The sequence below is a fragment of the Lethenteron reissneri genome, chromosome 21, assembly GCF_015708825.2.
Source record: "Lethenteron reissneri isolate LAM-NWPU_2019-01 chromosome 21, ASM1570882v1, whole genome shotgun sequence".
Lineage (NCBI taxonomy): Eukaryota > Metazoa > Chordata > Hyperoartia > Petromyzontiformes > Petromyzontidae > Lethenteron > Lethenteron reissneri.
This window is the reverse complement of record NC_083799.1, coordinates 5,252,763-5,280,735: the sequence shown is the minus strand read 5'-3', so window position 1 is coordinate 5,280,735 and position 27,973 is coordinate 5,252,763. Positions and strand designations below refer to the sequence as shown.

At 44.4% G+C, this 27,973-nt stretch overlaps 1 protein-coding gene across 5 annotated transcripts in view; it reads right to left on the bottom strand.

Annotated features, from left to right (window-relative positions):
- Nucleotides 1-27,973, bottom strand: part of LOC133345104 (acid-sensing ion channel 1-like) — a 107,575-nt gene that overhangs the window by 39,464 nt on the left and 40,138 nt on the right. For 2 of the 5 annotated variants that reach the window (XR_009755408.1, XM_061555582.1), the window contains exon 1: nucleotides 15,099-16,860. The exons of the other annotated variants lie outside the window; for them this stretch is intronic. Coding sequence is in view for 1 of the 2 variants with exons in the window: in XM_061555582.1 (XP_061411566.1) it covers nucleotides 15,099-15,812 (714 nt within the window). In the remaining variant the exon portion in view is untranslated. Of the gene's footprint in view, nucleotides 1-15,098; nucleotides 16,861-27,973 lie in introns of those variants that run through there. 5 annotated transcript variants of the gene reach the window in all.

The following is a 27,973-nucleotide window of genomic DNA, read 5'->3' as shown; positions in this document are numbered from 1 at the left end:
AGTTTATTCTCTGGAGCAGATGTCTAGCTTAGGCATATATGGCTATTAACTTTTCTCTAATGGCAATAAGAGGGGGAACACAAGAATAACTCTCAAATCTCATTGTTACTAGCATCACAATGCCAGAATTGGCATTGCGATTTTCTCGAAATTACATTTTGCATGCCGAGTTTGACAACTCATGTTTCATAATAGGTAAATATTGTCTGCGTCTTTGACCAAGCCCTGTATGCAAAGGCTTTCGAAATCACATGGAAACACTGTGACAAGTTCCATGATATCATCATCAGGCTTGGGGTATTCCACACCATCTGCACACTGCTGGCAATAATAGGAAAGCGTTTCCAATATGCTGGACTCCGAGATCTCTGCATTGAGTCTGGCATGATCGCAGTAGGCTCCATTGCTGGTGTTATGGATGGATGCAAGTACAACAGGGCAGTGCGACTACACAAACTCCTGTATGAGGCACTCATGCGACTGAGATGGAATGGTTTCCTGTGCTGGTTGGAAGCAACTCACATGAACAACATGGTTTACCTGAGGACCATTGACAACCTTGGGAAAAAAGTCTCACAAGCTGCTTTTAAAGAGGTCCTCGAGAACAGTTCATGTACACGCATCATGGAACTGTTTGAAGTCTACCGCGAGTTCTTCTGAGGTGGAAACGGCAGCCTCTAGAGACTAAGCCATGATGCAGGGTATCAGCAATTACACAGAGTACAAAATGGAGGCACAACTAGCATATCAGTGAAGACAGGTGCATCTGTTCATTGTGTCTGTAAGTTGGTATGTTCTTATAATACTTGGGAATGCTGTTATAATGTTAAGTTTGTCGTTATAATGCTGTAAATGCCATTATAATGCTGTTAAATTGTTATTATAAAATGAGGCATAGTTAACAACGAAGCCTGCCACCTGCATTATTGTGAATGTTACTTGTAATTTAATAAGTCGAGTCAGACTTTATCCATGTAACTTTAATGCGATCTTGAGAGCAAGGATTAAGAAGTATCTCATCCACAGTTCAGTGTTATATGCAGCGCCGTACATTTAGGCTGCAGTATGGTGATTGAACGAAGTGACCTTATTCAACGCAGTAGCTTATTCTCTTGTTTAGCTATTCAGTGCTAATTTAGGTGCCTGGTCCATCCAGGACCTATTGTGGAGTTTCATGTTATTTAAGACAATGTTATGATGCTGCAGTGTTCATTGTGTAGTGAGTTCAACTGAGTCGCAGACGTTATCTTGGGAGCAACACTATTTATTACGCAACTTTAACACAACATCACACAATATACACTCGGGTCTCGAATGCCCATCTAACCACGATACGGCAGAACTATCCCGGCCTGGACCACAAGCTTGGTCCCGGACCGCGTGGCTAGAGGCTTCTTCTCCCCGACGTGGATCTTCTTCACACCAGCACACGAAGAACCCCGAGCGCCTCACGGGGCCCCCGTTATATCCCCCTGGGCTGGGGCTGGATCTGCCCTTTGCCCCGCCCATCTTCCAGATCTCTCGAGCTCTTTCCCGAAGGCTCCCAAGAGCTCTTTTAGACCACGTGACTGCCCAGCGGCCCCCGTCCACCGGTGGCCCCCCTCTAATATCACGTGTTAGCAGGTCAACCAGCGTATCATGCCCCAACGTCGCCCTGGCTGGCTGACGCTCCCTCTCGCTCCCTCACCGGGAGCCCGCACCGCACACTGCTCGTGGTGCCTCCGTGCTGACCAGCGCTCACCGAAGCCCCGCTAGGGCTGGTACTACGCCCCATTCGCGGGCTACACATGTCAGCACATTATCCGCCGTGGCTTCGTAAGCCCGGCACCACACAGTGACAATCACAGTCACTACAATTGTATTGATATTCCAAGTATTAACAGACGTGCTGTGTTTGTCCATCAGTTTTACCTCGTTCAATTCATTAAATACGTTTGGAGTTGGATGTTCACCCAGGCTCTGAAGATTTATTGAATGCGAGGTTGACTACTCGGATAGTGGTGCAACGCAGCACACAGCGATGCCGAGACAGTAACCTTCTTCACATATACCCATCACTAATGATATATATGAGATTACATGTGTTAGTGACGTTATACGGATCACTACGGTGCTTTGCGCTCTGTGTGTTGTGGAGATAACTAGCAGGGTACAGTACCATGCACGTGACGGGTCGGGGTGAGGTATAGGGGCACATGAGGACAAGTCACCCCAGCTCGGGTTAAGCACGTGACAGGATGGGCGAACAGGTGCAATGGAACTGGAATTGGCCGGACGGGCCGAGGGGAGGGGCAGCCGTGGGAGGAGCGGGGGGGACAGCGGGGGATAGAGGATATAAGGAAAGCCTTGAGCGAGGTTTGAGGCTGTTAGGTGGATAGAAGAATCCTGCTCATCGCCTGGGGCCGTGCTCTCGACATCGTGGGTCAACAACATGAGGGCTGCTCTGACCAGAGATAGTTATCCAGCAGGGAGAGGATACGTGTATGTAGACCCGTCTGAAGTGAGTTAGGTGATATAATCCCGTGTATAACGGTTATCTGTAAGATGTGCCTGCCATTCGTCCACTCCAGTGGTGGGTGTATACCTAGGACCCCATTCAAACCCTTAGTGCCATGGTCTCAACTAGTTGATGAAAGTTGCAAGTCAGAATTTCATCATGGCTTGTGGCTGGAGCTGGCATTGTCCCCCCCTCCTCTTGATGTCGAGAGGAAATGGGCAAGATTTAGCAATGTGGCTCATGCAGCTGCAATGGCTGCTTTGTGTACACGGTCCAGACCTCCCCAGAGACCCTGACTGACAGAGGAGGTGTTCAAGCTAGCTGAGAAAAAGCGACAGGCCCACTCTCATCGGCTACAGCATCCCACGTCAGAGAATGAGGAGGCTTACCACAGCCTTTGCTCAGAGGTTCAGAGAGCCGTGAGGCACTGCAAGGATGGGCAGTGGTCGCGGGTTGCTGGGGAGATGGAGTCTTCCTCAATGGCCCGCGATCACAAACCGCTCTATAATGCCATCGAAAAAGTAACCTGCAGCGCCACACCTATTACCATCATTAGGGGAAAGAACGGTGATCCAATCTCCAACCCCCAGCAACAGGTTTGCAGATTTCCTGAGCATTTCTGTGAGGTCCTGGGGGAGGGGAAATCCCTCCGCCTCGAAAACAACGTGAGACAAAGTGGGGATGACCCTGCCGGGGTTATGGTGCCTCAAATATTGGAAGAAGTCACCCCCTGTGAGTGGCTGGCTGAGGTGCCATCTGTTGAGGAAGTACTGAAGGCGATCCAGAGTCTTAGATGAGGAAAGGCACCGGGCAGAGGTGATCTCCCAAGCGAAATGCTGAGGGAGGGTGGCGTTTGTGCACAGACTGCCCTACATGACATGATAACAACAGTCTTGACCACTGGACGGGCTCTGCAGGATTGGAAGGATGCCCTGGTGGTCCCCCTCTTTAAGAAGGGGGACCACACAGACTGTAACAAGTACAGCGGCATCTCACACCTCAGTATGCCGGGAAAGGTCCTGGCAATGATTATTCAACACTGCCTTGCTAGGCACGCTGAGGAGTGGCTTGCGGAGCCCCAATGCAGTTTCAGGGAAAGGCGGTCCTGCACAGATGCCATATTTTCTGTCTGTCTACTACAGCAGAGGTGTAGGGAATTCTAACAAGACCTACATCTCTGCTTTATTGACCTGGTCAAGGCCTATGATACCATCAGTAGGCCTGGGCTCTGGGTTGTTCTTCGCGCTTTCGGAGTCCCTGACCCTCTGCTCATGATCATTAAGGACCTTCATGATGGTGAGCGGGCCCGGGTAAAACTACGTGGCCGGGAGTCAGAGCCATTCCCTATACACCTTGGGGTGCGACAGGGATGCCCTCTGGCTCCAACATTCATAAACATCTATTTCGTCCACGTAGTTCGTGAAGCCTTCAATAGCTGTACCAGAGGAATTTCCATCTGGTAAAGATACAATGGGAAGCTGATCGATGCTCAGGTGCGGTCAAGGGATGGCTCCCTATTGCTCAACCATGTTATGTATGCCGATGATCTGGTAACTGCTGCTCACACAAAAGAGGAGTTGGAGGCGCGGCTGCTGAACCGAGAGCTTGCCACTAAGCACCTGCTTGGGTATTTTGTACCAACGGACACTCCACCCCCACAACTCCCAATAGAGCAGTTGCGGAGAGAGTGGAGAGTATCCCATTACTTGGGCAGTGTGCTCATGACCGGCTCCGGTTTAACAGCAGAGGTCTCACTCCGAATCAGTCGAGCGGCATTATCTTTTCATCGGTTGTGTAACGCTGTGTGGAAGCTACCTTTTCTGTTGCTCCGCACAAAGCTTAAGGTCTTTTTGGCCATAGTCATTCCCTCCCTTCTCTACGCTTGCGAAACGTGGACCCCCCTAATGGAACATCTTCGCCGGTTAGAAACATTTAGGCTGGCCTGCCTACAATCCATCCTGGGTTAACCAGGCTGGATTGTGTGAGGATCTCACAAATCTATTGAAAGATCAAAGTCCCAGGCAAGGCTGCGTTGGCTGGGCCATGTAGCCCGCATGCCCAGCCACCGTATACCTAAACAGCTTTTGTTCGGCCAGAGCGAAGGGTGCTAACCAGGCGCAGCACGGGCTAGAGAAGAGATGGAGTGATGTGGTACAGGAGGATGTAGAGCTGAGTAGACTTGCCGATGACTGGTACCAGCGGAGTCAAGATCGGCATCTGTGGAGGAGGCTCATGAAGGATGCTACTGGGCAGTTGGAGGCAGCAACAACAGAGGGCGGAGCAGTGACGCTCACAACAACAAGCGGAGCGCCGGGTGGCTAAAGCACAGCAAGTTGGCACAGTGGGGGGCACAGGTGGTGCATCAGCCAGTCATCTCAGTCAGTCGACCTGTGGCATCTGGGTCTGCCCCATGACCTCCTGCCAGCGGGCGTTTGACACTTCATGTGGAATCAAGGTGTACATAGCCTGGCAAAAGCGTCGTGATCACGTCACCACCACTGAGTGGCGAATGGCGGTTGTTGTTGTATAAAAGTCATGGTAACTACAACTAAGCTGCCACTCCGCAAAAGTTATCATGTCAGAACATGTCTCACACACATGGAAGATTACAAAAACCATTACTAGACTTTGTCACCTCAGGTGGTACCAATAAGTATTTTTCTTGGTCTGGGCCCATGGACTAACATGGAGGCTGCCTCTGACGCTCCCCTATTGTGGAGAGGAGCCAGCAGGCACCGGCTCTCTTCCTCCTCGGACGACGGTGGCAAGCCGACCGTGGCCCACGGCAAGCGACATCGAGCATTACCTCGAAGTCGGCTCTTTCGAATGTAGAACAAAAGTGGGTGGTAAACGCTATCCAAGGCTAAACGTGCCTTAAGGATGTGTGTGTTTGGGAACGCGTAGCCTCAGGTGTGAGTGTGGGGACAAAAGGGGTCGTCCTGGGGTATACTGTAAACACACCGTGTTGTCCAGATATACGCTATGGTGTAAGCTTTTCTACAAATTAATGATAAACCAACACTCTTAAATCGCCTCAGTTTTGGTATCCATTACACTCACTAGACTCGACCCACACTATTGACAGGCATAAAGTTGAGCCTTGAGAAGTAGGCTAGAACCCATAGCACGACAACTATATGTTGAATGCCGATTGACACTCATTATCTACAGTAAATTTCAGTGACTTTTGTCAAGCTACGGCAGAATCCACTGCGATTTATTTGATAACATGTAATGCCATGTATTCACCAATGTGAGAGTCCGCTGAGATTCACGTTCTCTGTTGACGTCCAGCGCTCTCTACAATTGCTTTTCCATTCATCATTGCGGTCACAGATTACGAGCCTTGCTGTCAGCAGGCAAGGCCTCTCAGGCCATCCGCTTGCTTTCTTGTTTGTAAGGTTTATCACAAAACGAGATTTATTATCATGCATGTTATTGTGTACTCTCAACATCCCAACTGTTACTTACTCGCTCGAAAAATACAAAATGAAATATAACTTCGCAACGTTTGCCAATGCAATGCGTGCTTAAGATATTTTGAGGTTAAGAGGGGTGTTTAATTTTGAGGTAAGGAACTGATCAAATGTGTGCGCTAAAGCAGAGTTCACATTGAATTGCTTCTTTAGCACAGAGGCCATTGCTCCCTTTTATATGCACGTACGACAAACTGACTGTGATCATCCTGGCCATCATGAGGAATCATAATGCATCTTTGCACCATGGATAAACAGAAAATCAATTTAAGTGCTTTTCTCAAAGCAATGGGCAAACATCACTTTGTGTTTGACATCCAGTACAAAGCACAAGTTAAGCGTAATATTTTTTTGCATTCCTACATGGCAATTAAATTTTACATAAAATTTGCCAATTATGAACATGATTTGTATACAGCCATGTGGCATACTTGAAGCAATTCCCCACATTGACCTTGTACATTTGGATAATTATTAGACGTGCAGAAGGAATAACCATGACACCAACTATGGAAAGAGTGAAATCTTCAATTCTTGGTGATGTACATTTTTTCTGCAAGAGATAAGCAGAACACTGAACAGATGGCATGCACACAGCACATCTGCTAAATTGCTGTGATTGTCATGAAAATATAGGCGGACTTTGCTGGAATAACATAGCTACCTCATCAGTTCACATAAATAATGTTGTTCTGCACTGCTCATTGCAAATAATTGCGTGTAATGAAACTTAAAATTGTATTGATGCTTAAGTTACATTTGAAAAGGAATTTTGTAACCGATTATTAATTTGAGCTCGACCCTAAGCTGTGCAACAGATGTGACGCTTTAAACTAAATATCAAATCAAGTCTATTGACCTAAATATATAGAACTCATCTAAAATTAAGAATATATCCTCACTCCTGAAAGTGATAATGGTTTGTTGATACAGCTGGTGTGTTATTGATTCAAACTATTCTCAAGACTTTTTTCGAATAACTCCGAGAAGGAAGATGTATTTTGTGCTGGATTTTTAGGTGTGTATTGTTATAAGCGTTTCAACTAAAACACCCTGAAGCCTGAATATTTAGTGTTTAGTTTGTTGTCCTTTCCTGCGCCTCTGATTAGCACAGTTCACTACATGCCGTGCGAAAAAAGTTCAAAATACATCTAAGTCTACGTCTCAAATGAGCATGGGGTGGGGTTGACAGGGGTAAACATTTCACTTTCCTCTATGCCTCGATGGCACAATGTTAACTACCTCGCCTGGTATATAGGTCGTGTGTTCGATCTCCACCCTAATTCCTGCATATTTGGAGTTTGCATGTTATCCCCGGGGTCATGTGGATTTTTTTCCGGGTCCTACGGTTTTCCCATATGCATTTAGAAACATTAATTTGGAGTATTTGGCTGCTATACATTTCCAAATGAAAAGCCACTTTGTTGAATTTTCATTTGTGGTCAGGTGACTTCTGAAAAAGAGCTATATAGCTCAGTGAGGCTTACCTGGTAAAATGAAAAAAAATGCCAGGGGCCACATTACTTCACAGGACAACCACGACTGACACAAATTGGTACCCAGTACAATTTTGAAACTTTTGTCAACTATGCAGATTGCATAATACACCACGTTTTGTATTCTTCTGTCTAGAATAATGGAAGCTATACATTTATCCTATACTAGCGGGAAGTACCCGGCATTGCCCGGGTCTTAAAAATATTTCAAAACTACTCTTAAAATCTAACAGCAGTGCGTACTGACTGTGGTGGTAACTGGTATGATTACAGCAGTGCATACCAACTGTGGTGGTACCTGCTATCACTGCAGTAGGACATGCTGACTCTATAGCAGTATTTATCGACTCTATAGCACAAAGTAATCACCTGACAGAGTGGCGTGGTGAGGCCTAGTCCCGTGCAGAGCCTCCGGCCTCGCCTAGATTGTCCAGCCGGCCGAGGTGGCACCTTGGCCGGCTGGGGCTGGGCTGCTACACCTAACCCTCAGCCCCCCCCAGGCACGATGTCCCCGGCCACTCTGCAGTAATATATACGTCCTAAAGTGGTAGCATCTACCGACTGTATAGTAGTAATAACTGCACGCATCGGGGTGGGGGGGACATCACACAGTGAAGAATTTACCCGAGCGTTAAGTGTATTTTATAGAATTTTTAACGCGAAAGAAAATGTCCCCCCCACTCCCACCGAAGGCGTGCGACTTGGCATGGGCCGTCCTACCCACCAAAGGCGCGTGAGTTGGTATGGTCGTGCATGCGTCATAAATAAATAAATATGACGGAAGCGTGCAGAAATCGCACTAAATCGCTAATTAAACTAATTTAAAGTTGATGGATGTGAAAAAGGAATAGCGCTTGCTCACGGCGGGGCTTACACCATGGTACCTGGCTATTTTTTACGTAAACCTCACCGTTGGAGAGCCAAGTGCGCGACTACAGACAAACCCCGCTACACACAAACCCTGCCACAAACCCACACACAACTTTTGACTTTTATATATATGTAGAAGATAGATATTCCACAGGAGGATATTTACAATACAAACCACAAAGCATTTTAATTGAATTATGGAATAAAGACCATCTATATCAGAATACAAAAGATATTTCACTATCGGGAGTAGAACGAAATACCTCTTTGGTTATTACCAATTAACAAATAATTACTTTTAAATCTATTAAGGAGACGAAAGTAAGGGTGTGATTCACATGTTGGTGGAGGGCCATGTAATGGTTTCCTCCGTCTTAGCAGAGATAACGAGGCAACAACACTGGCAGAGCGCTTGCCAGGCTTATAAGACCAACCACTGGCACGCACATCTCATCGACTGTGTTTTAGTTGACACGTTTGTGACAAAGACCACAACCTATTTCAGCCACGAAACGATGTAGATATTTCATTTAAGAATTGGACATGTATAGTACAATGGGATAAGCTTTGGAAATTCCATGAAATTTTGTTCAATGACAGCATTCTTCATTTATGGACAGTTTTGTCTTCTGTAATGTTGAATCAATTTTGGTTTCGTATCAAATGTATGAAAACCCTCCCCGTAGAGGCGGTTCAATCTTAATTTGAAGCTTTCGTGACTGCAGGAATCCATACTCTTTGGTTCTTTCAGTAAAGTCACGTAGGTATATGGGGAGGGTTTTCACACATCTGTTAGAGCTTTTAACAGACTGCGAGACAAGAAGGCTCACCTGATTGAGTCGCTAACTTTTCTCAAGAGATGCCACAATAGCAAGGTAATACTGATCGCATACATATATAACCTTGTTGTAACTGCTCTCTCGCTAGTTCAGCAGTTCCACTGCTGGATTATATTTTTTCTGTCTGATGACGACCGCTTGTGTTGCGATCGAAACGTCGTGAATTATTTTATTTTATACCTACATGACTTTACCAAAAGAACCAAAGAGTATAAACATTCTGAATGTCAGAGACGGAATATTGTCCACCTATCAGGAGTACAATCAGAATATTGGAGAATGTTATTACAGTGCACACCATTCGTGTAACTGTAAATAGCACACACCGCATGATGCGAATGGATGGTAACTGTGAAATGAGTTGGCCGAATGGACCACCCAGGCTCACAATTGACATGAGGCAGGCAGACAAACGGTGTGTTCACGACACATTGCCTACTATGGTAAACTGAAGGCATGCGGTTTCCCATAAACATACAAATACATACTGAAAAGTGGTAAATGAATACTGTTACATTGTTAATTCAGTAAGTACAAATAGCATATTCCTAGAGCATATTTTGAATGTTCTTCTCTATAAAGTATCATATTTTGAACGAGGCTATGAATGTCAAAATAACCATTATGACTGAGTGAATCAGGTTTATTTTCCAAATATCACGGAAAAAATGAAGTTAAAATGTTTACTACCCACAAAGTATACGTGAGAAGACCATCGCTGGCTCTTTTTGAAATGAAAATTCTACCTTAGATGAAACCGCTGTTATTCAGTGTTCTATTAGGTTTTGGTCACCGCTTGACAATAAAAATAAGCAATGCTGAAAAAAATTAGATATGGCAATTTGAAAATGTTTCAACCTTGACTTTCAAGTTGATTTAAATCATGCACACAAAATAAACCCACGCGTTATTTCAATGCTGTCAAACTTGTTGTAAAACAGTGCGAAAGCATTATTTGTGCATCAAGGACTGATATATATCGCATGGGTTATAAACAGGATTTGTAATTCCAAAAGACCAATGCTTACATTTAAAATCAACATTTTTTTTGAAAATCGAATGCCATCCACACACAACTGATTTTAAAATGAATAATGAAAATATTTATTTTATGGAAAGAAAAAACTGGAGGTGACTGGCTGGATCATGCAAATAGTGACCTTAGTGTGATTTTAGACAGCATGGTGGAACATCCGTGCATTTTCCTAAGCTTTTCATATCCGAATGAATTCCAAGAGTGTAAATCACAGATCATAGCCGAGTAACCACTGAATGTATGGACATAAAACAAATATATGCTCTAAACTAAAGGTCACCTTTGATTTTTATCAGAGTACAGAAATGGAATTGACTGGTGGAAATGCATAAATCAGTTAAGCAGATGTTTGATTGAGAAAATATATAGACACCATTTGGGGTCATTTGTTGTCCGATTAAAATCACAGGCCCTGCTGCATTATATAAAAGTGTCATTATGTGCCCAGAGTTATCTTATACCTAGATAGAAGCAGTATTCATTCATATATTTTACGTTAAAATACATGTAAAAAAAAGGAATAATGAAAAGCAACCAGCAGGCATGGACCAGGGACGGCCATTTTTAAATCCTTTATATTAAGTTCGCTTGCTTGCTTGCGTGCTTGCGTGCTTGCTTGCTTACGACCGTGCAAATCTTTCTGTCGTTTTTTAACCCACTTCCCGTGATCCAATCGAGCTGACATTTTCCACACAGACTCGTTGTGCGTGACAATTAATTTTCGTGAATTTTTTTTTCCAAAATTTTACACTGTTTAGGGAATTTTTTAAAAATATTTCATTACCAATTGCTTAATGCTGGCAGACAATCATCTGACCCATAGGTGGCAGCCATCTCAAGCCAGAGGACGAGAGGACTCTAGCCGCCACGCATATAAAGGATTTAGAGTGAAAAACTTTGTTTTTACGGGTTAATGTTTTTGCCGATCCACTCTTGGGTCTCCCTATGACATGCCTTTGTAGCCTGTGCATAACTCCCTTCTTGCACACATGCCTCGAACGCTTCCACTCACTGAAGAGAGCGTGACGCTTACAGCAGGAAGTCTGATGATTGATCCCATCTGCGCTCTTCCACAACTCTATACCTTACTTTGTATCCTACTGGAAGCTTATAAATGCATCAATTTAATGTTTCCATATGCATGCTCAAGACTACGTGTAGACAATGGCTTACCAATGTGTCTCCATCTCTGTGATTTTAGACAGAGCCGAAACGAATAATCTTTAAACAGGATGTTTGTCATATGTCCGTGGGGCGGGGGGTGCAGGGAGTGGGAATAAAATGCCCTTTGGCGTTCTCTGGTCTAACACTGGTTGAGACTCGGCCCTAAAGAAGGCTGCCTCTGGTGTAGACCAATCAGTTTCAAAGACAATGCATTTCTTACCCGAGCATGTTTTTGTTTGCATGTTCACCACAAGTACGTGTGTTTAATGCAGACATGATTCATTGCAAAAGAGTTCTGTTTGGTGTTTGTATGTGTTTACACCTATTTTATTGCCAGAAAGGGTAAAACCTATTCTTATGAATTGAGTATGGTTAAATAGCCCCCATTACCGGCACAGTGTGAAGACGTTTCCGTATATTAGGTTGACAGTTACCTGAAAATAAAAATAATAGTTTAACACATAATAGGATAACAGGATATATTGGCTGAATTTGTTATATGCACTTTGAAATAATCATGAATACCACAGGGAAGCCTCACGGCATTACAAGACTCTTTAATCGGGGTTTCGGATACATTTGGATGTTTGGACAATTACATTAATGAGAGTTTGGCTATTTGTGGAAGGAAACTGCCATAAATCTTGACTTAAAGCTTTCGTGACTGCAGGAATTCATACTCTTTTCGTCTTTTGGTAAAGTCACGTAGATAGAAAAATAATAGAGTAATAAAAAATCACGACGTTTCGATCGCAACACAAGAAATCGTCTTCAGGTGAAAAAATACAGCAGGCAGGAAGAATATAGCAAGAGAGCTACTGCAGCCATAAGTTATAAAGGTTTGAGATGGGTACAACCCAAGGAAACTGGCATACCCGGAGAAACCCCACGACACATCGGAAGGGGTGACACTCAAAGCTCCGCATAGAGAGGTTCAAGAATCCATCGCGGTGCTTCTCTCTTCTGACCACCTCGCAGCCAGCCCAAAACCTACAGCACCATATATTTCCAAGCAATCTCCAATTCAAAAAGTAACCAATCTCAACTCTGGCATTTTGAATGTAACAAATATTTCATCTTGAGGGATAAATTCATCCCCAAAAGGGATGACAACTGAAATTGAAGTCCTGGGGATATCAAAAAGCCGAGTCAGGGATACCCCCCCCCCCATCCCTCAAATGAAATAACATCTTGTCTGGAATCCCAATCAACTAGGTTCAAATAAATAAATTGCTTAATTGAATCATAATTAGCACTAATGCCTGACAAGATGTCCCCATACTCCTTTCTCTTGATGTAAGCACATCACCTGTACTGTGAGCAAAATACAGCAGTGTGAGTGCATCTAACTTGTTGATGGTTGAATGCATTAATCATTTTGGCTGTTTGTACATCATCAATGAAAATAACACGTGATTATCATTCCAAACAACATTTCTCAAAATCAAAAAATACTTAGAGGTAAGAGTTTTCAAAACCTCGAAGGTTACTACAGCATTCTCGATAAGGTAATTCCAGCATTTAAAACTAATGTGGAAAGGTTTGGCAAGCACACCTGTAAACCCTATTTGACCCTGGTATGGTATGTATATTGAACTTCTTTCAACTTAAATTAATTCCTAAAAGTTATAGATATTATCTTCATAACTCTGATTTAGCCACTAGGTTAGATTCAGAAATGTGAGTCGAAAGAGTTGTAATCAGGAATACTAAATGAGTGGAGTCTCGTAATTACAGATTTAGGCAGGCGCAATGCCATCTCGTGAATTTCACTTGGACGTTACGTGCACAAGAGACATTCAAAAGCTCAATTGCAGGGGAAAATGTGTAATTACACACCAGTCCCAGACTCTCATCAGACTATTTGACCTGGAAAGCTGCATGGTTTTTATTGATGTCATCCTTTGAAATACATAAGTGTAACTAATGCATGCATGAGCTAACCCAACAGAACTCTAAATGAAAGCTGTCTCCTTAAACTGAAGCTAGGTGTTAACAATGGGAACAGGAAACACAATTTGGGGAAATGAGAATTTCAAAAATAAATACTTGGCAAACTCATTAGCACCTTAACAAAATTCACATCTTACAAATAAAATGTTTTCACATTTCCTTTTTACATTTGTTTAAAATGCACATTAGACTGGTCTCTGACAATTTCACAGTGCTACAGGGTTGCTCTGAATATATATATTCAGTGCAGCCATTGCACAACACTTTTTCCATACCCATTCCACCTCAAAACTTAAAAATATGCAAAGTGACAAGGCTAACATACTCAAGTCCTGCAGAACCCTAAGAGGAAATGTAAAGCTGTTGTGATAGAAAAAAGGTTTCCACAGGAGATAAGATGCAGTGAAGGGAATTTGTACAAGAAATTTAAAACATTGGCATTTAAAAAAAAAAAAAATCATACTTTTCAAAATCACATTTTGAGCTCAACAGATAACTGCGGGCAGGTTGAGAAGTGTGACATTGTCCTCATAGACACAATAAAACATTACATTTACCCTGGGGATTGCTGACGAAGCACACTTTTCACATTCAATCGGTATCCTTATTAAGATCCAGCACATGTACAGTATAGTCCTAATGCAAGATTGTACTAAAACTGCACATGTAATACCACGTGGGGGTGTTTACATTTCAGAGATGATTGTGACTCTTATCTTGGAATTAATCAAATATCACTTAACGCCAATAGTACATGTAACTGCCCATTTCGGGGATAGAACAGATGACTCAAGGACTCGTTTTATTTTTCAACATATAATTGGTCTATTATTTTTAGGTGCAATGTAATCACTGCTTCGAGGATTTGGTCAATTCTTTGGCTGCACAATAGGTCCCTGGCATACCAGCGAACCAACGATGCTGAATTCAAATGATGGATTGTGCCCTGCGTTCTCAGCAATAACACATAACACAATTTATCTGCATGCAGAACGTACAACCAACGTTCATGCACTGGGTAAAAGGTAATCATATATAGCTGTTCGTATATATATTTTTTAATTATGTTCAAGATGTAGTGCAAAATAAGCAATTATTTCTGCAGTACACGATGTAGCCAGTCTACCCCAAAACATACATATTTGAACAGCTTTACATTTCTGACTCGCAATCTCACAATGTGAGCTGTAATGTATATTTTGGTATCAGCAAAACTCGGGTGCAGATGTGGCTTCTCATTTATGCATTATACATGAGGTTAAGCCACTGTATGAATTACGGAGCAGTAATACTGTAATGCAACCAAACATACGCAGAGAATGCTGTGCACACTTCATGCAACCACTGAAAAAACATTATCCATTGAATAGCCCTTTAACTGCTTATCGTGCTGAAAGTGAACGCAATTAATAAACGAAAGTGGAAGTAAGAAAACATCACCCCTAAATTAGGCTTCCAAACATGCATGGTAATTTCAGCATAATGAATCAAGAGTGTGATGACAAATGTAAGCTTCAGGTGTTTATTTTTTTTACTTTTCACTTAAAATAAAAACAAGGATTGCCCTATGCTCCACAAAGTATCAGATCAAGTGCTGATCGTTAGTCCCCTCCAGTTGGTGACTTTTTTTTACTTGAAAAACACAAGCTCGTGCGTGTGCACATAAATGCCGGGTTCACAAACGAATTGGATCGAGTGTTTAATAGGCGGCAGAGTCACTTGAATTGAAACAACAATATCGAAAGAGAGCAGAGGTGCCAGACTTACAACGGCGAAGTCGTCGGGACCGCATTGTTGACCCCCAAAGCGGCACGTGAGCATCATCTCGCCGAGCGGGTGGCCCAGCCGCTCCAGAAGGGTGCGACTCAGTCCAGCAGGGTCACGGGGAGGCAGGAATGTCGAGAAGTTAGAGAGTCGCAGAAACCATTGTCGCTGCGATTCAGCAAGTGAGGCCAACACGTCGGGGTCGGCCGTGAGGTTAACAATAGTCGCCGGCCCGTTAGCCAAGCGCGTGAGAAGGCCGAGCCAGATGCCCAGGGCGTGTAAGTCGGTGCGGGTGAGGCGCGAGAAGCGCACGAGGTTGTTGTTGCAGAGCGTGATGGCCGGGAAGGTGAGTCCACGCGGCCACACCGTGCTCACTTTGCTGTTTGAGGGCCGCGACAGCAGGTGGTGAACACGGTCGGCCGATGAGGCCAGCAGGAGGGCCAGGGCCCCCACACAGGCCAGCAGCCAGAGGAGGCGATATGCCAGTGTGCGTCGCGCGGCCAGGACGTGCCGCACGCCGTGCAGTCCCGTGCGGCTTGCAAACGGTGCCGCGGCGACCGTCACTGCCAGGCGGAGCAGCAGTGAGGGCGAGCGGCCCTCTTGGCCTTCGCAGCTGGATATCTCTCCAACTTCGTTTTCGGGCTCTGGCTCCGTGGGCCTCTCCATGAGTGGCTCTGTGCTCTCTCCGCAATCCTCAGCTGCACAGCTGGTGGCCATGCTCTCTGCCCGTACGAAGCTCTCAGTGAGAAATAAGCAGCAGCAGTAGCAGCCAGATAAGCCAGAAATGTCTGCGCATGCATCTAAACGAAAGATGCCAACAATTCTTATTTGTCATCCTCATTTACCACCTGGCGTTTCCTCATTCCATGTTGGAGATTTTTCCCCTATTATCTATTGCTCTTTCAAATTCGTGCTCTTTTTAACACCAGTATGGTTTTCTTTCAGATGAAACCCAAAGGAAGCTCAGAGACAGCACGAACCCCTTACAGCGCTCGGAGGATAAAGTTCCCTTCTTTGTATTTTGACTTCATTTTCTGTGATCTAAACCAAATGCTTTAACCTGTCAATAATGTTCAAGGCAGCATCCTTTAACTCCCATTGTTGAATTCACCGTTCTTTATCACGAACAACAAACAAATAAATGTATACAAAAGAAAACTGAACACATCGCCCAACATGATGTACAATTGTAACAATAAAAAAGTACTTTCTGATCAAAATATTTTGAAGTCACCAACAATTTTCCACTGCCTTCCAAAAAGGCTTCCTTCCCACTCCTAACGCTACCTGAAGTGGCAGGTCTTCTTAAAATCATCCATTTTTATTAGCTCCGCAAAACTCCCGATTCCTATAAAGCGGTTTATTCCGAGCACGTACATCAGCAGTTGTTAACCTCACTCCATTGCCCCACGCTCTCCCAGCACGAGGGAGCAGCCCACAGTTTGCCTCACTGGAGCAGCGGCGCTGCAGCCAAACCAGGATAAACGGTCGAGCATGGCTAGCCACAGCCGCAAATCTATCACAGGACCGTCCAATTAGCTTGCTCCACCGCCCCGTGTGAATGAGGGCACAAAAATAGATCTGCTTTTGAAAAAGACAAGGATACTCTTGGGTGAGCACATTCCTTGGAATGTTGTCCTGGCTCTTTTCACGTTTTCTTCACAGCAATTAAGACATGCACAGTTGTATTTTGAAACGTTACACTTCCTCGTCATATCCACAGATCACACTGCAGCAACTTTGGCTACACTAATGTCAAAACACATTATGCAAAACATTTAGGATTTATTTCGTGTGGAAATGCAGTGGTTTCTCAAGGTGCTGCATGTCATAAGATGCGCATTGTAAAGTGTAATTATTTACAAACTCGTTTTTTATGTGATCTTTCCTGTAACCAACAACCACAGCACAAAGGCTGCATTTACTAGTGCACCATGCATCAACTGCATCACCAGCTGATGGTAGAAAACTGAGAAAATAAATAGCTACATAAAACAAATGCATAACATTTATACCTAACAAAATATAGATTTAATAATGGGCAGCTCTACACATAGATCGAAGAAAAATAGAGCACAGAGTCGCGTGGTGCATCATAATTGCACGCTGAAGTTATGTAACAGTTTTTGGTCACGCAATTGGCAAGAAACACAACACGATCCTGGGAGCAAGGATTATTGACAAATCCTAAGTAACATCCAGTTTCAACAGAGCATTGCCAAAAATTGCTAATCGACGTGTCCAGGTTACAGCTTTGGCAACGTTACTTTGTCCGAATGCATTTTACTCCAAGCAGATAATAAGCGCGCTATTTTAAAACGTCTTGTACGGCATTAACACTCACAGCAAAGAGTGCTCTGCGCAATCAAACGAACATCAGCTTTCGCTGATCTATGTTGGCAGCCCCAGGCTAGCGGTTGAAATTCTGCATTCCATCGGTGGCTTTACACGTATACAGCAAATTCAATAGACGCGACTTGTTAAACATATCTATGTACGAAAAAGAATCCTCCAGAAATTTACGCTGTGGAGTAGAGCAGAGTTGTAGGCAGCCCAGGGCAGTCTTCGCTGTCACTCCGGCTGAGCGAGGGATCAAGGATGTCACATGCAAGAGCAAGGAATTTCCACGCATAGCACGAGGAACGCTGGAAGCCGACTGCTTCACTGCCAAATTTAACGTTCTCTGCACGTTCGGCTCATTTGCCGCTCCGCTGTGACTGCGACCAACACCGCTGCTCTCCGGCTCGGCGCGTGGTTCTCACTCGAACAGAGCACACAGCTTGAAATCTAGAACACACATTGGGGGCTTAAACATGTTAACACCTAAACGCACATCGGCCGTCCGTCTGAAAGGTTTCTCATATTAACCCCTTGCGATACGAGCCATCAGCACTCATTATTGTAGGCTGCACCGAGGTGTGCAATTCAACGCAAAATATTGTTGCTGTGCAGTGATTTGCTGTCTTGCTGTATTAACAATGACATTAATCTGTCCCGTTGTTTAAGTAAATACAAATATCCGAAAAAGTGCATGTATAAAATGAAGCGACCATTTTAAGGCACAATATCCAATATAATCACGGTGTTGTCAGTAAACAAAACATTACAGCAAAGGGTTTGGGCAATCGCATTCATGTTGTATTGGTCAGATAATCTCATTTTCTGTGCAGAGGCCAACTCAGTAGGGGATGGGGGAGAGACATGTGGGAATTACATGGGGGCGATGGACTCGCACGAAGCAGAGCGTACACACGCTGTACAGAAGCGGTGGGTGTGCAATATATTTTGAGGATGAAATTGAATTTGGTGTGTGGAAGGCTGAATATCAACAGCGTACACCCCTCCATCCACCCCCCTTCGGGCTGTTTCCCCTCCATCTCTCAATTACCACCTCCCAACACCCACCTAAGCCATCTTCCCCCTCTCCTCACCTCGCTAAACAACTTTTCAAACCTTCATTCCAGGATCTCAACTGCACGCCTGCAGTTGTATTGGTTGGTGTGGCGAGCAAGCTCGGCATGCAATCAGACACGGCTAGGTCATTATCCTAGGAGCCTCTTATCTCAGTCATGGGCGGCTTGCAGCATAATCAAAAGTAAACGTGTGCACATGTTTTGAAGGGCAGCCACATGAGAGCCAACGTAAACGCCTACACAACACTGGATCTGACATCAACGAACATTGCACAATTATAAACGCTTTGAAATAGATTGCACATTCCTCCCGCAATTTGTGTTGTTTGAGAACTACCTTTCGTAAACTGGTCAGTGAGAATGCATTAAAACATGTGGGTTGTCACGTTATATTGATGACTAGCATTACTACCTGGCTTCGCCTGAGACTTGGATTCTTGTCTGGCATTAATTCACGGCCTACGCGGAGAGTGGGGGATGCGTGACGTCAGCAGGCACACTGCGTGACATGCGGGTGACATCACAGATGTCACCGCTCACTGCAAAATATATGCATTATTGCGCCCCCCCCCCTCCCCCAAAAAACAAAAGTCTGTTTTATACATTTTGCATTGTGTACAGTCTGGAAGCTACCCACATGCCAAATTTCAAGTTTGTTGCATGTTGGGAAGTATGCTAAACATTTTGAACAGACACACATTCACAAATTTCCCATTGATATATATAGATTAAATTAAACACATTTTTTATGCAAGTGTCGTTTTTGCAACTTTAGCCAACAGCAAAATATATCCCAAATGATGATACATTGCATTTAATCTGACCGCAAGCGGGATTTTGTCTCTATTAATCTTCACGAACAAAGTGATTCACTGACGTGGAGTGATACTTCATCACAGATTGTCGAGGCTAAAGACTGTAGAAAGCCACAGTGTTAATTTGGAGCTTTCGTGACTGCAGGAATTACTCTTTGGTTCTTTCGGTAAAGACACGTATAAAGATAAAATAATAAATTAAATAATAGCATACGACGTTTCGATTGCAACACAAGCAATCATCATCAGGTATAAATGAAATAGCAACAAAAATCTAACCAGAAAACTATAAACAGACATATAAGCAGACAGATATCACCAAGATACATAGAGAGAGTAACACATAGGCACAGAGAGGGAGATCGTCTCTGTGGCGAGGCCTTAAATAGACAGAGGGGGGCGGGTGCGGAGAGAGGGAGGGGGTTAGAGAAAAAATTTACATGTCAATGAGTACGAAGAGACGCGTAGTAAAGTACGCAGGCTTGAACATTAGGAGAGAGGGAGAAAGAACACACTAAATTAAATAACCTAGCAAAATATCGAAATGTTATGTAATACAACACAGAGAGTCGGTCAACACACAATTAACGCATAGCCTGGTCGATTACGTATTTCAAAGAATGCTAAGTTAGAATTTAAGTGTGAAAATTCCAAACTGATGAACATTGTCGCTTGCCGTGCACACTGTAGAACACCATACTAATGGGTGGTATGTGTCATAAGCAATACAAGGACATCTTATGCCTCTCGTCAGACAAGAGCTGTGGTCCAGCTGGTCTTATTAAAATGTCAACCATCTGCTGTCCTTTACAAACGTTCTAAATGTTATGCAAGGTGCCTGGTATGCGACTAGATTGTGTGAATAAAAAAGAGATTGCTCAGTAACGGCCAAGGATAAAAATAACCAGACTTATTTACACTTGACTCAAAATTGCAAGGCTGAAACTTTAAATCCTGGTTGATGGTTACTCAACCCATCGCCTCTCTGCAATTTCTATGGTCGATAGAATGACTATCACTGTGTGGATGTACTATTGGACAGCCTGGCTCTAATCACAGGAATGTGGATTGCCACTTTCCTATGGGCTGCTGATGGAGATCAGTGCCATGGAAGGAAGTACGCGAATTTACGTTGTTGAACCTATTTCGCACCGTACGTAGTCAATCGTGCTAATCGGAGGTGCGGGGAAGATGGGTGCATGCACTAAAATATTAAAGAATGAATACACCACAGTCTACACTTGACTTAGATTTTACTTTGTCTTAATTTACCTTATGTTATTTCAATGTATTTCTTTTAAAAATACATTTGCATTATATATATTTAAAAAAACATTGCATTGTACCAATGTGTCTCCAAATTAAATGATGAATTCGTGTAAATTTCCTGCTATGGTATGGATTACAAAAAGACATTGACAAAGAAATTGCAATAAAGCTGAGAAGTCGCCAAAGAAGCATGGAGAAATGGATTCCTGGAATTACACTGAGAGACTGGAAGGGGAATAAGTGAATTAGATAAGCTATTATGTGGATTAGATAAGATCCCACGTGAGACATATTTACTGGGTTTGGGCAGGACATGCAGCTAAAAGAGATGATGGCCGATGGGGGCATAGGAGATGGAGCGATCAAATCACGTGTGCAGGTGCTAGATGGACTGTTGCATCACAAGACCGTGCAAGATGGTGATGGCTTGGGGAAGCCTTCATCCAGCAGTGGATATATGATGGTTATTAATGGTGATAAGGTATTTTAAAAGTATGCTCTTTAGATAAGCATTTAAGCTTAAAAAACATATATATACATATACTTTTTAGTCCTTTCGGTAAAGTCACGTAGGTATAAAATACAGTATAACTTTCAAGTGTTTCCATGTTCTATCGGTAGTGATACGGACGATGGGCTGCTTTAGTTAAAGCTTCAATGTATGTCGGTAAATCCTGTTTTTAAAATGTACAACATTACATCTGTATGGTTTCACCTCAATGATGTGTTGAAAACCAGGACATCACGCAGAGATGAGGTTCTTGTTCTTTTAGACAGGGAGTGGCAGTAAACCCCGTGTTTAATTTATTCACCATACTAGGGGCGGGTATAATTGACGTAAATGAAGACTGCAGTTGAGATAATGATCGCTTCACGAAGACTCGTTGAATTTCACCTGGGGCGCTATTTGCGTAGGAGCTCTGACCGTCATTCTGCCAAACGCTAGCTCACGCATTCGTTTTGTTCATTCGTTTCTCAGCCCGCTTGTCCTGTTGAGGGTCACAGCAGTAGCATGTTGAGTAGGGCGGTCCAGACCTCCCTTTCCTTAGCGACAGACTCTAGCTCTTCCTGGGGAATTCCCAGGCGTTCCCAGGCCAGCCGAGCGACATAGTCCTGCCAACGTGTCCTGGGCCGACCCCGGGGTTTTCGCCCAGTCGGACGTGCCCGGTAGAGTTCCAGGGGGAGTCTACCCGGAGGCATCCTTACCAGGTGCCCAAACTATCCCAACTGGCTCCTCTCGATCCGAAGGAGCAGCGGCTCGACTCCGAGGCTCTCCCGGATTACCGAGCTCCTCACCCAATTAAGGAGAGTGAGCCCAGAAACCCTGCGGAGAAACCTCATTTCGGCCATTTGTAGCCGCGATCTCATCTTTTTGGTCATTACCCAAAGCTCATGGCCATAGCGTTCGGTGGGAATGAAGACCTGTAAACCGAGAGCTTTGTTCAAGAACTCAGATCCCGCTTCACTACCTCGGAACGGTACAGTGCCCGCAATACTGCGGACGCCGTACCTCCCGCTCCCACTTACCATCACTCGCGAAAGAGACTCCGAGGTACTTAAACTCCTCCACTAAGGGCAGCTGTTCCCCCCTCACCTGGAGAGAACAATCCACCGTCTCCCAGGAGTGAACCATGACCTCAGATTTGGAGGTGCTGATCCTCATCCCAGCTGCTTCACACTCGGCATCAAACGATTCAAGTGCATGCTAGAGGTCACAGACTGACGAGGCCAAGAGGACAACGTTATCTCCAAAAAGCAGCGACGCCACCTCCATGCCCCATGAACTGGATACTCGCCATACCTTGGTTACGCCTTGATATCCTTGTCCATGAAAATCACAAACAGGAGTGCTTACACACTGTACCAGGAATTAATTTTAGGTTGTGTTGACCTATGGCGAAGGTTACTGAACATTTCAGACATTCGCCACGGATGTTAGCCGTGAATGCAAATCTAACTTGGGTTGCTGGGTTCGTAGCATAGTGCACTAACCACTGCGCCACCGCTCTCCCACAGACGTACAGACACACACACAGACATATAGAGATCTGGATATGGAGGATTCTGTGCAAGTGTTCAACTGTACGGTGCTGTGATTGCAGTGCACGACTCACACATGGCTCGAACACAAAACATTCACTGTAGCCAAACGTTTCCCGCAGGCAGAACACTGCTGCAGCAAAATCCATCTCTTTTATCAATTGTGCTCGTGGCAATTGGACATAATGATGATTAAATTGTCACAGACAGCACTGTTTCATTAAAGCAACTCGAATGATGGTGAATTTTAACGATCGCAATGCATTACTGCCAAAGGCAAAAGAGTCCAGATGTTCAATTCACCTGCTCTTGCTCTGAGCACAATGCTTTAAGATAATGCCACAGCAAGTGATGGTAATGTCATTCCATTAATGATTTCCATTAATTGCTTTGTGAGAGTTTTTTTTCCTGCACGGCAATTAGGTACAGGTTCCTCCAGGTCCAGCGCATGTTAATAAGATAGAAGAAAAAAGTTAATGTTCTGAATTACCCTTCATCACAAACGGTCGTAAACCAATGTCGGCTCCAGCATGAATAATTAACGCGGGTATAACTCATAATCATGATACCAGACAGGGCTGCTAAATGTGGCGACCAGAAGTATTAACTATTTCCATTATATCACATGTATATTTCCCAAGCAAGACAATGCACTTGAAAACACATTGTTTCATGAATTACGTGGTCACAACTTTTACATAAAGATGAGGTGAACACTGTAATGGTGCGTCCTTTTGCGACATGAGCTTTTGGAGGTTTCGGTACATAACCGAAACCCTAGCTCTCAGGACTCGCACCGCTGTGCTTTAGTTTATGGTGGGACCCGTTTCACGCGACGCACCCAATGACTGTGTGCGGAGTATAACAAGGATCACTGCCAGTATACTGCAAAATAATGGCGTTTATTTTGAATATTTTTTTTTAATAGTGATTCAATTGTAACATGTTTGCTACTTCTCTGGGGGAGTGAAAATATCACCAACAATTATAGCAACCCAAATCCCCATAATAACAGCAACAACACATTCATACAACAACCCGACAATACCGGTTTCACGAATTTATTCAAATATGAACGCTGACAGGTGACAACTGCGGAGCAACCATCCAGGGTATGTATTAAGTGTTTCCCCAGTTCTTGAACAGATTAAATAAAACGTTCCAATGACAACTTCACAGCCCTCAGGTGGTCACCTCCCTTTTTCCCCGCGAGTGTCCCAGCTGCCGAAGCCCCACAGTCTTCAGCATTCGGGAGGGGTACTTTCACGGCAGTGGCGGGTGGTTTCCTGTGACAATCCACTCCTGGGTGGTGGACAGGTGAACAGATTCCACTATCCACAGTAAGACTCCAGGTGGTTGCGCTGGCAAGGCAGCAATCTGCCATCACCAACACTCCTGGCTCCAAGATTATGGTTGCTGGGATGACACACTGGTGAGCAGACTAGCAGTCAACAGCAGAACCCCAGTCGATCGTGCTCACAGGCCAGAAAGTTGTTGTCACCACCACTCCTGGCTCCAACTTCAGACTGTCCTCTTCAAGATGGCCGCCTCGTCCAAAAAATGACAGTGAAAATTCACCTTCAAGACAAAATGGCCGCCTCACCAATACACTCGGCACACCACGGCCACAATGCGGTTTTAATATCTGACATCCTACGCTATGTTTCTTTACCACCTGACACTATGCTCCACTCCCGAAATGTTCATCTGACACTACTAACTTATTGCAGGCCCCAATGGCCCTCACTACAGCAAACCAAATGTTTTAACTCGTACTCACGACATTGCATGGCCGCCCCGCGCGTCCCTCGCTCCTCCTCCCTCTCGTTCCTCCCCTGTCACCTTGTTCCGCTTACCCAAGCACTACCCACTCCTGTCAATCAAAACCCCTGTCAATCAAAACCCCTTTCCTTTTCTTGCAAGTGGCATATTGCTTCATTACGTCGACAGGCGGTGTTATCGCATCAGCTTTATTTGGCAATAGCACCACCCCCCTCTGAACACCATCCGACTCTCCAGTCCTTTGAACGGGATATTTGGTACACGAGACAACATTCACAGGCCCTATCAGTGAAGTGCTAGGCCAATTTTCTTGGGTAAAATATTATATTGTTCCCTCATTCATAATGACTTTCCTGATTCCTTCCAGATATGTCATTTGTGCCTCATCGTCATTAGCACAGGTCATGTGCACTGGCAGCTTTTCCCCACACCTATTAGGTGTTCGTTCTGATGGGGCTATCTCTACCCTTACTACAATACCTTTCCTCGCAATCTCAGGCAATGTTTTCCTCTTCCACCAAAGTGCTTGATTCCTCATTGCCCAGCGAATCACAATTCACTTTGGTATGTTGAGGCCTTTGTTCCAAAGGTGGCTGAAAAACGTTTCCCCTACCCCCAAATTGAACAGATAACCCTCATCATTTTCCCATAGCATGCCTTGAGACCACACTATCTCTTCCTCTCGGGAGGAAGAGGGAGTATGTTGGACTCATATATTACGGCCCGAGCCTATTTCAACCAACCTGCAGATTTCTTGTGTGGGAGTTTCAGTTACTTCTAAAGGCCCAGAAAATAGATGTCCACTCACTTTTCCTTTCCCCGGAGCCATCCTCAAAATAACTCTAGCCCTCACTTTGTAGGAAAATTATCTGTGTTTGTCATCATATCTAGATTTTTGTTGTTTGGTCACCTTCAATTTAACCTTTTTTACAAATGGCCTGATGCTTCCCACGTTCACCAGGGATTGTCTTTAGGAAGCTTTCCCGGGGAAGCTACCTCCAGAGGGGAGGTTGTGTCCTGGCCAATGACTATTTGGTACACAGAATAGTTAGTAGTTTCCTTAACGGCTGCCCGCAAAGGACCATGCAAGTGTAGGGATACATTTCTCCCATCTCTTTAGATGCTCATGGCAATACATCTTCAAAAAGCCACTAATGTCCGGATTTATTTTTTCATGTACAATTCGCTTGCTGATGGTACGGTTGCATCCTGACATGTTGAATGCCATGGTATCCACACTATTCGGACCAACTATCACTGGTGAATTGAGGCCCATTATCTGTATGGAGGAAGGTGGCAGTGCCCCACCACCAGAGGATTTCCTTTTCCAGAACTGCTTGAATAGCTCGAGAGAAAATTTGTCGCGTCGGAAAAATTCAACACCACTTGGTAAAATGGTCAACAATGACCAACAAATATTCAAATCCTTGCGCGCTCCTTGGCAAAGGGCCCTTTAAATCCAAAGAGATTCGGTGCCAAGTTCTGGACACCGGGGTGGACTTCATTTTCCCAGTCGGTGCTAAATTACTGGATTTCATTCGTTGACAACATTCACAAGCTTTTATGTATTTCTTCACATCCGCATTCATCCCCTTCCATGTAAATCTTTGTTTAGTTCTAGCCAATGTTTTTCGGACTCCAAAATGTCTACTGTGTGGTTGGTCATGGTAATAATGCATTACCGGATCCCTCAGATTTGTGGGCACCCAAGCGCACCATTGTCGTTGCCCTGACCTCACCACCAGCAACTCCACCACACCACTATTTTTCTGAACTGTCTCATCTCCCAAAGCTAGACAATCTGTGGCAGCCGACTGAAGTTTGCCCAACTCCTCAGCATTATTTCAAGGCAAACACCCACGTGCCTGATTAGCGTGAACAGTCACAACCTGCAACTCTGAGTGGTCACGTTCAGGGCCCATGTCACTAATCTGTAGCACCGGTGAAGGCACAAGTGAGTTATTTTCATGGACTACAACAATTTCTCGTGAGCTCACAGGGCCGTGCAACAGTACTTCCTCCTGATCGCTCAGGCTATCAACGGGTGAATTCGATGTTGCCCTTGACAGGAAATCTACAAAATCATTTTGTTTCCCTGATATATGTTCCATGTCAAAAGTGACACTTTTCAACTCCAACGACCAGCACAGCAGTTTTGCAGCACGTTTTTTCATTGTGTGCAGCCATTGCAAAGCCCTGCTGTCTGTTCGCAATTTGAAGGGTTGACCCTCCAAATAACCCCTAAACTTGCGTAGGGCCCATATTATTCAGAGACATTTCAACTTGTTCATATGATACTGTCGCTCTGTATAATTGACAGAGCAACTGGCAAACGTTATCACTCCTGGGTCGGGCCCTTCCTCCTGATAGAGCATGGCACCCAGACCAATTTGACTAGCATTCGTTTGCACAACTAGTTGAATTCCTGGCCGAGGGCAGTGCAGGTCTGTGTGCTCCCACATCTCCTGCTTAGCCTGGACAAATGCATGCTCGCACTCCTCCGTCCAAATCCATTTGGCGCCTTTCTTGTGCAACCCATTCATCCGGGCACAGATATGGGCAAAATGCAGCATAAAACGGGAATACGATTGGCACAACTCTTCAAATCTCTGCAATTCTTCTGGATTCGTAGGTCTTGGGAAGTCTTGCACCCCCTGAACGTTCGCAGGATCCGTATGGATTCCTTGTGGGGTCAAGATATGGTCCACGTATTCAACATCTTTCGTTAAGAAGGAGCATTTTTCTAGCTTACAAGTTAATCCATATTGACTTAACCTGTCAAAAACTAAGTGCAGATGTTCCAAGTGTTGACCAATATTATATCATCGATGTACACATAGCAACACAATACAATCAGACCCCGAAGTACCTCGTTCATCAGTCTTTGGAACGTCGTAGGAGCATTTCGTAATCCAAAAGAAATGACCTTGAATTGTTACAAACCTTCTTGAGTGATAAAAGCGGAGTGGGCTTGGCTCTTTGAATCTAAAGGGATCTGCCAAAGACCTTGACGCAAGTCGAGCATCGAGAACCATGTAGCCCCTCCCAAGTCACTGTGCCAGATAGGAATCCAGATAGGAATCTGGCACAGTGACTGCATTTACTTTACTATAATCCACACTAAAGCGCCAAGACCCATCTTCATTCGGTGTCAAAACGACAGGAGAAGCCGATGGGGAGCAACTTGGCTCAATAAACCCTTCCATTATCATCTTTGATTTCCTCTCATGAATGATCTCTTTTGCGCAGAATATGGGTATGGGCGGGACCTTATAGGGGTTTTATCTGTCTGTTCAATTGTGTGACACAGGCTTGCTGTCTTCCCTGTCCGCTCAGAAAATACATCTGGGAAACGCCCTAGCAATCCCAAAAAGGCATCTTTGTTTTCTTCAGACGCAATTTCAATCCAGACCTGGTCAAGATTTTAAGGAGGGCAACCAACAATGGGGTGTCTCCATATTTCAGCAATAGAAAAGTAACGCCCAACGGCGAAACCAACAATCATCTTGCCACATCAACAACATGGCGCGTAGTATGGAAAAAGTCGACTCCAAGAACC